Source organism: Brienomyrus brachyistius, chromosome 12 (genome assembly GCF_023856365.1).
Source record: "Brienomyrus brachyistius isolate T26 chromosome 12, BBRACH_0.4, whole genome shotgun sequence".
NCBI lineage: Eukaryota > Metazoa > Chordata > Actinopteri > Osteoglossiformes > Mormyridae > Brienomyrus > Brienomyrus brachyistius.
The window spans coordinates 3,843,307-3,856,162 of record NC_064544.1 but is presented as its reverse complement, the minus strand read 5'-3'; the positions used below and the strand labels follow the sequence as shown (position 1 = coordinate 3,856,162).

At 43.6% G+C, this 12,856-nt stretch overlaps 1 protein-coding gene across 2 annotated transcripts; it reads left to right on the top strand.

The window, feature by feature from the left end:
• Positions 1 to 257: 257 nt before the first annotated feature.
• Positions 258 to 12,503, top strand: LOC125704596 (neuronal acetylcholine receptor subunit beta-2-like). Of its 2 annotated transcripts, XM_048970383.1 has the most exons (7): positions 258 to 273; positions 1,509 to 1,556; positions 7,257 to 7,402; positions 8,249 to 8,293; positions 8,403 to 8,512; positions 9,556 to 10,510; positions 11,270 to 12,503. In XM_048970383.1, exons 1-7 carry the CDS (start codon positions 258 to 260, stop codon positions 11,414 to 11,416), a joined length of 1,467 nt encoding a protein of 488 aa, XP_048826340.1. In that variant the 3' UTR covers positions 11,417 to 12,503. The 2 variants fall into 2 exon arrangements, with proteins under 2 accessions (XP_048826340.1, XP_048826339.1); XM_048970382.1 differs by lacking the exon at positions 258 to 273 and having other exon boundaries at positions 1,248 to 1,556.
• The last annotated feature ends 353 nt before the right edge of the window (positions 12,504 to 12,856 follow it).

Sequence of the window (12,856 nt, the reverse complement as noted above, 5' to 3'; positions counted from 1 at the left end):
TAGCATGAATGGCCTGATATCTCGTTAGGAATAATCCAGGGAAAAGTGCCTTGTTTGCAATTCTGTTCCATTTATATGCATCTACCATCTATATTTAATGTTTCAGAATGCTGGAGAAATACTGGATTATGAGTATTATCTTTGCTATATAGTAAAGGCGATATAGTTATGGTTAATGAGGTTCAAATTTAAACTGATACCGGTCAGGTCAGATACTCTGCGGTCCTGGGAAAAAGTAGTTTGCTCTTGCCTTGATGATGATGATCCTGATTCAATGTAAGATAAAAAAAAATCTGATCGCATGACGTATCCATGCTGTTATTTAAGAACTATAAATATTATAAATTGTTTATCCAATAACATCTTTTAAAATAAAAACAAGTAACTTTTTGTGTTGCTGAATTTACATTGTCAATTCCTTTACCAAATTACATATTTTATTAAAACGATGTGATATATATTCCTGTGCAAAAAAATGGGCCAAAGCTTTATGTTGGCTGTGGTCCATATCTTGTCAAGGAGTGTATACGTCAAACATGCTGCAGTTCTAAAAAACATTACTAAATTTCGTGTTCAACGGTAGCTTATTGGTTTTCAGGTGTTAAAATCTATGCGACGATTTCATTAAATAATATTTTACGCAAACGTCACTGCAACAGAAAACACAATATAAGAACTATGCATATAACTTTCTTTGCGTTCATATGACTTAATATGGCAGAGTCACTGCTGTGGGCTTCCTTACTCCTGTGGGACAACGGAAAACGAGCCATATGGACGGACTACAGCGTGGCTAATTGCCTAATTAAACGAATATTATCGCAGATGCAACGAAACAATATCCACAGCCTCACGCCAGGCTTTTACTCTCAGTACATTTTAGCTAAAATCATCTCAATCTACATCTGTGTTTATGTCAGTTTAATAATATTTTCTTCATGGTGACTGTGATATTATTTAACCAATTAAAGCGCAAGCTAAATGCACATAGACCATTCTGGACGGGGGGAATGAGAGACAGATTCGCATATGATGTATTTATACATAAAATATAGAAATAGGAGAAGACAGCTTTTAGTCTGAAAATTAGTCAGGTTGAAGCGTGCAGTACGACAGCAGCGAGCCCCGGTACTGAAACGAGCGCATCTCCAAGCGCGCAAGCAAGGCGCCGCGGAGGGGAAACGCGGTCGGAAGAATCGCCTTTATTTCCGGCTCTTGCAATATTCACTTACAGCTCAGGCTGAAAAGAACCCAGGACTTCCGAATCAAAAGCGAAATTGGCGGGTCCGCATCTGAGCAGCCCAAGGGAAGAGGAGAAACGTCTTAGGGGGGCAGAGGAGCAGCTCGGCTGCTTTTCCCCCATTAAGCCGGTGGGCATCGCTCAGTGAGGGGGGGCATGGGAGCATAAGTCGCACCAAGTAGGGTGTTTATTGGCATGCTGTGAAGGAATAAAAAAGGGCCAGTTTTAAGTTTAGTAAGACACCGGACAGAAGGGCTTTGGGGGATGACTGCGGCTGTGACTTTATCACTTTGCATTCTCTTCCTGTCTGTGGCAAGTAAGTACAATTACTAGGATAAAGAATTACGTTTTCAGGTGTTAAAATCCGTTGAACACTAAATTGAGTAAACTCACGTTTTCTTTTGCAACCTATATCTTTATTTTCCCCTTTATTAAGTATTTCCGTATATTTCCATATACCTGCGTTATTTTAATATGCATCTTATTAAGTAATGATTAAGTTGCACTTAATGTTGTTTTTCTGATTTACAGTAAAATGCCTCAGGTGTATATATAGTTTACCGATTAAAGGTAGTAAAATGTCGTATAAATTAGGATTTGTTAACAACTTAATTTGAATACGATATTTGAACCATTTTACGGTTCTTTGCGAAACGATTCGTCTGTGAATATTTAAGTGGAAGGGTAAAAAAAATTTGAAACCAAAAGAGTGAGAATGATTCGAGTGAAAGTCGTGGGGGTTCTTGGAATATGCAGACATTGTCAGTAGGAATAGAAGACGGAATAGAACAGGATAGAACATAGAACATAGATATTGTTGTTGAGGCATCAGGCTGATTAAATAAAAGAAGGTTTAAGAATATATATATATATATATATATATATATATATATATATATATATATATATATATATATATATATATATAACATTTCTCCAAAATGGGAAAATGACACGTTTTCAGTACGTCATTATTACCACGTGATGTCGCAGGACGCCTTAGTTGAACAGCATGTAATGGAATTTTTGGATTTCGACACCTATACATATCCCTGCTCATAAAACCAACTCAGCAGCTCCGATGAGTAACTAAAGCCACATCCTTTCAAATATTTTGCACTATTTCTGGGTTTGAGTGGAAAAGGAATTAGGCAGGGGCCACTCAAACAACTAGCAGATGGGCTATGTGAGAGAAACTAGAACACTTTTGCTAATCTTGTATTGTGTCGGTGATATTTTGTGACAGTGAAGGTGTCTGTCGGTGACTGCTGAGGAACCTCATCATTTAAAGCAATATCACCCTGCGCGGTGATATAAGCGGACGTCCGCTCTTTTTCTGACACGTTGATGTCCCGGTGGTGCGGACAGTTCATCCCTATACCTATAGGGTATAAAGTGTACTCCGCTGCCGTATTGATTGTATGTGACCCTGACAAACGGCACAGGCTGTATGAATACAGCGAGAAGACTTTGATCATGACTAAAATGTAGTGTCCGGGTGTCGGATATCCCGAGCGCAGCAAGACTCACCTCGCCTGCTTCGCAAATGACTTTCACCGAGTTGTAGCATAATATTAAGGGACGGTGTGCAGCGAGTAGCTAAATAACTACCGGTTAGGCTACTGGTGATTCCCAAAAGTGCAGCTAATTTACAGTATCTACAGGCTAAACTGTGTTTTCTTTCTAATTGTGTGATTTCTTGTCTAAAATTGATATGACAGCTGGCACACGTGGTAAAGCATATGTCCTCACTGGTAACTGCAGTGTAAGGTTGGCACTTACGGAATTCGGCATCACATCTTTCACATCCTCATTTGCGTTTCTTTCTGTCCTGTTCATCTTCTTGCACTGATTCCTGAAATTGTTTCTGATCAGATATTTGCTCATTTCCGTTATTTGGAAAATCGGGACTGATTAAGCACTCACACAGCAAACAGCAGCTGAAGGACTGGAGAAATCGGGGAAGTTAAAATGCTATCTGATACATCGTTTAATTTGACGTGGCCTGAAGTGAACTGAACGACAACAATCTCTGCTCTACTTAACGGATATGCAGAAACCAGGGGATGCTGATCCAGAAGCAGATGGGGAGTATTTATATTTAAATAATTCAGAAGTAGCATTTTCAGTTATATGTATGAAACAATGTGTAGAAATAGCAACCTATTATAACTGTTATGCACTGGTACTGATTGGCTGTTAGTGTGAAATATAGAACTACAATGTTTTCTGCCCCCCCCCCCCCCCACCACCTCCAAATGAATAGTATGCAAACTGAGATTTCCAACATCAGTTAAGGAAGTCAGCAGTGTATTTTTTGGGCTACATCAGCTGAGTCTGGGATTAGGGTCTGCTGTCATCACAGAGACGTAAACTCTGAGAATATGAGCATTGAGGCTTTCAGCTCTGGGTCTGTCAGCACTGTGACTATCAACTCCAGTGCTCTAATCACAAAAAACTGTCAGCACTGAGAATGTGAGCTCCAGTGTTATAAGCTGGAGAATGTGGGATCCAGTGCTTTCAGAATCCAAGACTGTCAATACAGAAACTGTGAGCCCTGGGGCAGTCAACAGCGAGACTGTCAACTCCAATATAGCACAGAAACGGTCAACTCCAGTACAGCACAGTGACTGTCAACTCCAATATAGCACAGAAACTGTCAACTCCAGTACAGCACAGTGACTGTCAACTCCAATATAGCACAGAAACTGTCAACTCCAGTACAGCACAGTGACTGTCAACTCCAATATAGCACAGAAACTGTCAACTCCAGTACAGCACAGTGACTGTCAACTCCAATATAGCACAGAAACTGTCAACTCCAGTACAGCACAGAGACTGTCAACTCCAGTACAACACAGTGACTGTCAACTCCAGTACAGCACAGTGACTGTCAACTCCAGTACAGCACAGTGACTGTCAACTCCAATATAGCACAGAAACTGTCAACTCCAGTACAGCACAGTGACTGTCAACTCCAATATAGCACAGAAACTGTCAACTCCTGTACAGCACAGTGACTGTCAACTCCAGTACAGCACAGTGACAGTCAACTCCAGTACAGAACAGTGACTGTCAACTCCAGTACAGCACAGTGACTGCCAACTCCAGTACAGCACAGAGACTGTCAACTCCAGCACAGTACGTAGACTCCAGGCTCTGGAGCTCTCATCACCAACACTGTAAGTGCTGAGACAATTTACACTGAGACTGTCAACACTGAGACAGTGAAGAACACAGGTCAGGTGCTTTACACACAGCCAGGCATAGTGCAGTAAAAGGGGCTTCAGTTTCCTAAACTAACTTTAAAGTGAGTCCACAGATGGCATTAGGCTGAATTATTTACCAAGAAGATATTTCTGTCGCTAGAACAATTTAATATTTAAGAAAGGAGCACAGAGGAGCAGTATTATGTGTGCCTTCACGCTCACTCAGCCACAGTAAGATGAGAGATGTCTCTGTTTTCTGACTAACAGGAAAGTATGTAGAGATCCTGCTCAGCCAATCGGTGACAACCTCTTTATATTGTGCCACTGTCCCCCAAGATCCATAATCCCCATACCACAGTTTGCTTAGAGGAAATGAATCACTGTTAAGTAACTTCAGAGGACTTAGGACTGACAGGCTGAACGCAGCACTAACAGGTTTACAACCCCAACCCCCCTTTATAAGAGGGTCTCTCCTCTCTGACGCTGTGACAGATCCCTCAGCAACATTTTGGCACCCTGTTTAACAAGAGATTGCAATCTAATTAAAAGAATTAGATGAGCATTGAAACATTTTAATTGCTAGAAAGGCTTAGGATGGCTGTGGGTTTGGGATTTCAGTTGCTTAGCCATGTGCTGTGTCGTACTTGTCTCCTCTGGGGGCTCTCGGTGAAGACTTCTGGGGCTTGAACATCTGTGGCAGTGAGGATCCCAGTCCAGCTCTCCACTTCCTGATGCTACCCACAATTCACAGTCGACTTGGCAAGGCAAAAACAAAACTGCTCACCCGTATAAAATAAGCGTGCCGGGATGGCGATGATAAATTATTTGTCTTACATGTAGGGTGACAGGGTGGTCCTGAGGCAGTGAATAGCTCATTAAGTTAGGACTCTGTGCCCTTTTTGGGATGGTTGTGGGTTCAAATCCCACGGCCAGCAGAGATATCATATCAGCATTGAGCCCGTGAACGACACCCTTAATTCCAACTGCTCCACTAGCACAGGCTGACCCTGATCTCTGACCTCAAACTGTCCTAACCCTAACCCTAAACCTCCAGGGTTGTGGGTTCGATTCTCATTTCATCATTGTCCGCACGGGTGTCTGTATGTGCTCTAGGATCCTATGGCAGGCCAAAAGGCTTGAGGTCAGGTCATGCGATGCCTATAAATTTGACATAGCATTTTTCCTGCGATGGACTGGGATCCCGTCCAGTGTGTACCCCGGCCCCGTGCCCTGTGATGGACCGGCATCCTGTCCAGGGTGTACCCCGGCCCCGTGATGGACCGGCGTCCCATCCAGGGTGTACTCCAGCCCTGTGCTGTCTGTGATAGGCTGCAGGCTCTCTGTTTCCCTGTATTTGACACGCAGTTATGAGAAATATAATGTTTGTACTTCTATCCTTTATTCTTTTTCTTCTGTAAATCGTTGCATCAATATTCCATCCTTATCTCTCTTGCCACAAATCTGTTTCTATAATTAGAAATTATTGTTTGAGAAGCACTGAAGATCTTAATAAGATGACTATTATAAAATGTAATCGTCTTAAATAATACAATTATACAGCATTGTTTCTGTACTTTTTTGTATATTTTTGGTATCTGTCTCTGCACACTTTGAGGTGTTCTAGCCTTTTGCTGTTTGGAACACACCCTGCTCAGATGTGGCCAATCACAGGCTAGGAGGGAAGGCTGGAGAGCTGACAGGAGGCTAACATTGGGCTTAGATAGACATACAGACAGGCAGACTTTATTATTCCAAATGGAAATTTAGGATGTTCTCAAAGCCTGGCCTTTTTGTTGATAAATTGAAGTTATTGTTTCCCTCCCAAAATGCCACCCACCTGCCCCGCTTTCCATTTTAATCAATAGCAATGTCCGGCAGTTACCATAGCGATGAATATTGCATGAAGGAAAGGCACAGCACATCGCTTCTTGTTCAGTTGAATTAACAGACAGATTCCCCAGACAGAGCAGAGCTCCCCCTGCTTCTTACACACTGAACAGACTCCAGGACGTCTGTCCACTTGTAGCATTTTAAAATTATCCGGGATCATTAACTACTACTGATCTTCTTCCTGCTGCTATGCTAAACCTTGGTTCTTTTTCTGGAACTTTCTTTGTCTGCTAATTTGTTAAATTAGAGCTGAACATCTGCTCCATGGATTCGCTCCCTTGCAGTGATTCACCCTGATGAGCAGAGATGTTGTCCTGCTTGTGCTTTTAACACAAATCCCTGCATTGGTCTGGTTCCCTTGCTATACGCTGCAGGAATCTCTCCTCAGTCAGTCCGGGTCTGCTGCCTTCTGCCACAGAAATCCCGTCTGTAGGAACTTCCTCTCTGTCATTTTTTATAACACTCTTTATTCCCATGTCTTCTCCACACTGTGATTGTAATGTTTTGTAAGTGTTGGTCTGTATGTTTTTCAGAGTTAATATCTGTCTTTGAATCCTTCATTCTAATTGCCACCTTTAATTCCTTGGAGAGGATCCTTCTTGATCATCCTGACAGATGAAGGAAGCTTCTCTTTCTTCTGCTTCTGCTCACATATCTATGCCTCCTCATATCCTTCTAATCGCACCTTTCACTTCCTGTCTTTGTTGCTTTCTCCGTGCTTAATTGTCTGATATTGAGGGGGGGGGGGCATCGAGCGACGCCCAATCAGCAGCTTGGCGATAAGCTTTCTTTTAGCAGAGTCTGGTTTTTTAGATCTCAGAGATTTCACCCGCTTTCACCGTGGGCAGTATCTGGATCATTCCGGAATGCGCCACACATCCCGTAAACCTGATCCTGCCTCATCGTTTCCCCTATAGCTGTGACGGCCGCGGATGCAGAGGAGCGTCTGGTCAACCACCTGCTGGACCCGGAACGCTATAACAAGCTGATCCGCCCGGCGGTCAACAAGAGCCAGCGGGTGACTGTGGCCATCCAGGTGTCCCTGGCCCAGCTCATCAGCCTGGTCAGTAGGGTACAGTCAGGAACTGGTCCCCCTTGGACGCTTAACTACAACCAGGTCTTAGTGTCCCACCCAGGGCCAGACAATCCTACAGGTGACATAGGCAGCTGCCCACCCCCTGCGGCATGCTTCACCGCTGAACTCCACATTGTCTTGGATGGTGAACGCTAGAGGGGGCATCTTGACTAGGGTAACGTTTCTCATTCAGGGCCTGGGACCCCCCCAGGCAGACCACCGGGTCAGTACCTGGGAGGGAGCAAAAACGTGGACCGTCTGCTGGTCCCCAAGGACCGGCTTGAGAAATGCTGCCCCCGGGTGCCAGATGGGCTTCTAATGGTACCCGCTCTGGTCCCACCCTCCCCCAGGAAAGAAAAATGCCATCACAAGGCCAATGTACTGATGCCGTTTCCTCGATTTGTCTCAGAAACGAACCCTTAGATTCATTGGCTTAGGTTTGGTGTCAGTACTAATAGAGAGCAAATCACCCTAACCACCCCCGCCCCCCCCCCCCCCCCCCCCCGGAAGATTGCATGTAACTCTCTCCATTAGAAGCTTCGGTTGTTGCAGATTGATTATTGTACAATTATTAATTACTGCCTTCCATGGACCAGTCTGTATGATGTCACTTTCTATAGCATAAACCCAATGGATTTCTTTAGCTACACATTACTTTTGCATTATAAGTCTGTCAATCTCTGTCTTTGATTATATTGCATGCTAACTTGGATTCTTAAGAAAGCAAAGGGCTACAAACTATTCTACAAATATAATGGAAAAGCTTTAATAATTTAGCACATGTCTTTTAGCCATTGATCTCTGGCCTGGTGATGGTCTCTCTGTCTTCTGCAGAATGAAAGGGAGCAGATCATGACTACTAATGTGTGGCTGACCCAGGTGTGTAAACTGTACCTCCGCTATTCACCGCTTAAGTGCAGTTCCTGCAGACGGAACCTGCGGGCGTCACTTATGCTCGTGGTCTTCGTGGTGTTTGTGGTCTCCGCAGGAGTGGAATGACTACCGGTTGATGTGGAACCCCGAGGAGCACGAGGGGATTCAGAAACTCCGCATGCCGTCACGGCACATTTGGCTGCCGGACATTGTCCTCTACAACAAGTGAGAGTTCTCTGAATCTCTGCCATGTCTCGCGTTTAGTTCCACGTTTTTCTAATAGCCTGCGTTGTTTTAGGGTCAACGAGAGCAAATAGAGCGTCTAAAAAAGCAGACAGGTGTTCTGAAAGGCCGGATCGCAAGTTGATTCGAACTGATCCGGTAATGAACATTATGAATCAATATGATTAACGTAAAAATGCTTCACAAGGTTTGAAGTTCAAAAACACAACGTAGAATGAACACACATATCATCATCATAATAATATTAAATTACTTGTGCCCCGTTAAGTAAAGTGTAACTGACCTGTGTTTACTAGGGACACTGCGATTAGTGATTTAAAGATGGAAGGTTTGGTGATCTTCAGATCCACTCCTGTTCCAAGTCAGATTTCCTTTTAATAATGACCGTTCTCTCACATGGGTCATGGTCAACCTCGTGTTCTTGGCGGTTCTGCATGATCACTGATCTAGATCCTGCAGTTGGGGCCAAATTATACCTTTTATGGACCGAAGATGCTAAGCTACCATTAGCAGCACATGAGGTGTTCAGAATTCGGAATGAAATAGTCACACATTCGTTAAACCGGCCATTGGTTTCCGCTGCGTGATTCACCGTAGGTGCATCTGCTTACCATTGGTACTCGTTCTGGGACACCAGTCGCGTTTACTGTGGGCTTCCGGAGGTATTGCCATGTAGCCTCATAAAAGCTGGACGGGGGAGACAGGCGAAAGGCTCGATTATCCTGACTATGGTGGTGTCAGATTTCATTATACCTTCTTTGAAGGGGCGGAGCACATGTTCTGACCAACGGAATGATTTTAAAAGCAAATTAGTTTGGAAAAAAAAATGCTGTGTAAGACAATATACTCTAAGGAGCCGACTGATTGAAATGTAAAATATTTGCAGTACATCTACTAAAAATTCAGTCGCATGCTTGGGTAACATTGTCCGCAGCTGGTAAAACGTCTTCCTCCGTGTTTCAGAGTAAGACATGAATTCTCATCTGAACGGTTGTAATCCTGGTCTGTTTCTCTGCTTCTATCAGTGCTGATGGGACCTATGAAGTATCTTTCTACTGCAATGCTGTGGTCTCCAGCAACGGGGATATATTCTGGCTGCCTCCAGCTATCTACAAGAGCGCCTGTAAGATAGAAGTGAAGGACTTCCCCTTCGACCAGCAGAACTGCACGCTCAAGTTCCGGTCATGGACGTACGACCACACCGAGATCGACCTTATCCTCACGAGCGATTTCGCTAGCCGGGATGACTTCACGCCTAGTGGCGAGTGGGACATTGTGTCTCTACCGGGGAGGAAAAATGAGGATCCGAATGATGTCACTTATTTGGACATCACCTATGACTTTATCATAAAGAGGAAGCCTTTGTTCTACACCATTAACCTCATTATCCCGTGTGTCCTCATAACCTCACTGGCCATCCTGGTCTTCTACCTGCCGTCTGACTGTGGCGAGAAGATGACCCTCTGCATCTCTGTCCTCCTGGCCCTCACTGTCTTCCTGCTCCTGATCTCCAAGATAGTACCCCCCACCTCACTGGCTGTGCCTTTAATCGGCAAGTACCTGATGTTTACCATGGTACTGGTCACCTTCTCCATCGTCACTAGCGTTTGTGTGCTCAACGTGCACCACCGCTCACCCAGTACCCACACCATGCCCAACTGGGTCAAGAGAACCTTCCTCCAGAAGCTGCCCGCCCTGCTCTTCATGCGAAGGCCCAGGACCTCCAATGTCCGGGAGAGGTTCCGGCGGAAGCAGCAGCAGAGAGCCCACTCTGAGATGAAGCTGGGGAAGGCTGAGGCAGAATCCCTCTACGTCAATGAGGAGTCGGCCAAGAGGTTTGGCTGGAAGATCGACAACCTCCCGGAAAACACAGGGTTCAGGAAGAGGATGACCGTCAAGTGCAACGTGGATGTGGAGCAGGCTGTAGACGGAGTGCGATACATCGCTGAGCAGATGAAGAGCGAGGACGATGCTGAGAGTGTGAGTATGAGCAGATCTCTCATGGGAATGGGGTGTAACTGCTGCAGAGTCAAATGTAGCTCTACGAACTATGCTTGGTTAAAGCAAGTGACTGACAGCAAAATGCATGTTAGTCATAATAATTCTCTATTCTCTGTGTATATATTGTTTTAAAGAGCACTGTGGTGGCGTTACCTTAAAGATCATCCATCTCTGTACTCATGTCACCCTAATGAACATCCATCTCTGCTCATGTCACCCTAATGAACATCCATCTCTGCTCATGTCACCCTAATGAACATCCATCTCTGTGCTCATGTGATCTAAAGAACATCCATCTCTGCTCATGTCACTCTAATGAACATCCATCTCTGCTCATGTCACCCTAATGAACATTCACCTCTGTGCTCATGTCACCCTACAGAATATCCATCTCTGTTCATGTCACCCTAATGGACATCCATCTCTGTGCTTATGTCACCCTAATGAATATCCATCTCTGTGCTCATGTCACTCTACAGAATATCCATCTCTGTTCATGTCACCCTAATGAACATCCATCTCTGTGCTTATGTCACCCTAATGAACATCCATCTCTATGTTCATGTCACCCTAATGAACATCCATCTCTGAGCTCATGTGATCTTAAAGAACATCCATCTCTATGTTCATGTCACCCTAAAGAACATCCATCTCAGTGTTCATGTCATCTCACATGAAAGCAGCAGACAGTGAAGCACCTGAACACCCTGCTAAGCTAAGCACTGCTTCCTGCTCCAGATCATTGAGGACTGGAAGTACGTGGCCATGGTGATTGACCGGCTCTTCCTGTGGATATTTGTCCTGGTCTGCATGACTGGTACCATGGGTCTGTTCATGCAGCCCCTGTTTCACAGCTACAGCTTGCTGGGAGCCACTGACCAGTAAGCAGAATACTTCACCTGTTTGCCAGACCAGTGTAGCACAGAAACCTTTTGTAACCTTGTCAAAGTCACATATCCATAGATAACCTCAGGACCTCCTTTGGCAGACACTCTGTATTACAAATCCATGATTTTAGCATTTTCTTTTTCCAATGGCTCAAACCTGATGTTGAGATTTGACCTCTGACCTCATGTTTTGGGGGAAGGTTTTTATTTTTTAGGGAAATGTATTTTAAATGTATCTTTTGGGAAATGTATTTTAAATGGACAGAACTATTCAAAAAACCTCTAAGTCCCATATCTGTATCTTCTGTGATAGAAAGCAAACACAGAAACAGTAATATAAGCACAGACATTCAGAAAAGGTATGGAAGCAATAAATGCAGACCACAGACACATGCGGTTTGCCTGAGGGAGTCTGGTCTACGTTGATACAGTGACTCATGTTGGTCGTAGTCTTTTAGAACTTTCACTGAAGCTAGGAGACACTTTACTGCATAAGCGTGTGTGTGTCATGCTGTTCCACGCAGACCATCCTGCCGCACCCTTTAACCGGCACACAAAGTATCAATTCTGATATTCCCGCTGCTCTAAGCGGGAAATCCGTACGTCAGAAATGCTCGTAACCCTCCCAGGCAGTTCAGGTGGGGCTGAGTTACTTCAGTGACGTTCCTGAACTGCGTGTGTTCATCGTTTGGGTAACAGATTGTTGAGTATTTAACAGTTAGGAAATACTCAGGCTCAAAACTATATTAAACACACACAGAATAGTATCGTAAGCATGCAAAATATTGGTAGCAAAATACAGATCGATTTGATCCTAGACAGAAAAATACTAGCAAATTTCACATTGGTGCGGTATGTGTAAAAATAAAACATGTATCATTCTAAAAGATGTTACCAATATTGAGGTAAGTATAGGTAATTTAGACTATTGGCTGTTGTTAATGTCAACTTCAAGTTAATTTACTAAAATGTAATGTTTACTTGTGTCAGTTAATAGAATATTAACAAAATTTCAAAGAATTAGCAGCATCGAGAGAATAATGAGAATGGTAACAGTAGGTAATAGACAATAATACTAAACAATAACAAACAGCCTGTTACTATGTAGCCTGCCTGGGATTATAGACATTTTCCTCTGAAGGATAAAACTTTGGCTTGGTTGTGATTCCTTCCTGCTGTAATTGAATTCCAGCGGCTTTCTAATGGGCTTGTGTAAAATGTCAAAAAGTAAATCATTGTAAAATGAACACGCCTGTCTTTATTTTTACATTTACATTTATTGTCACAGTTACTGAATGAAAATGTGAATTACGTTTGTTTTGTTTATGGAAGCTCTTAGTTTGTTCTACACAAAAAAAAGTATGCAAATCGAGAATGAAGGAATGTCTGGATGTAAGTAAACCAAAAGCACCAGATCAGATAGACCTCACTGTCACAA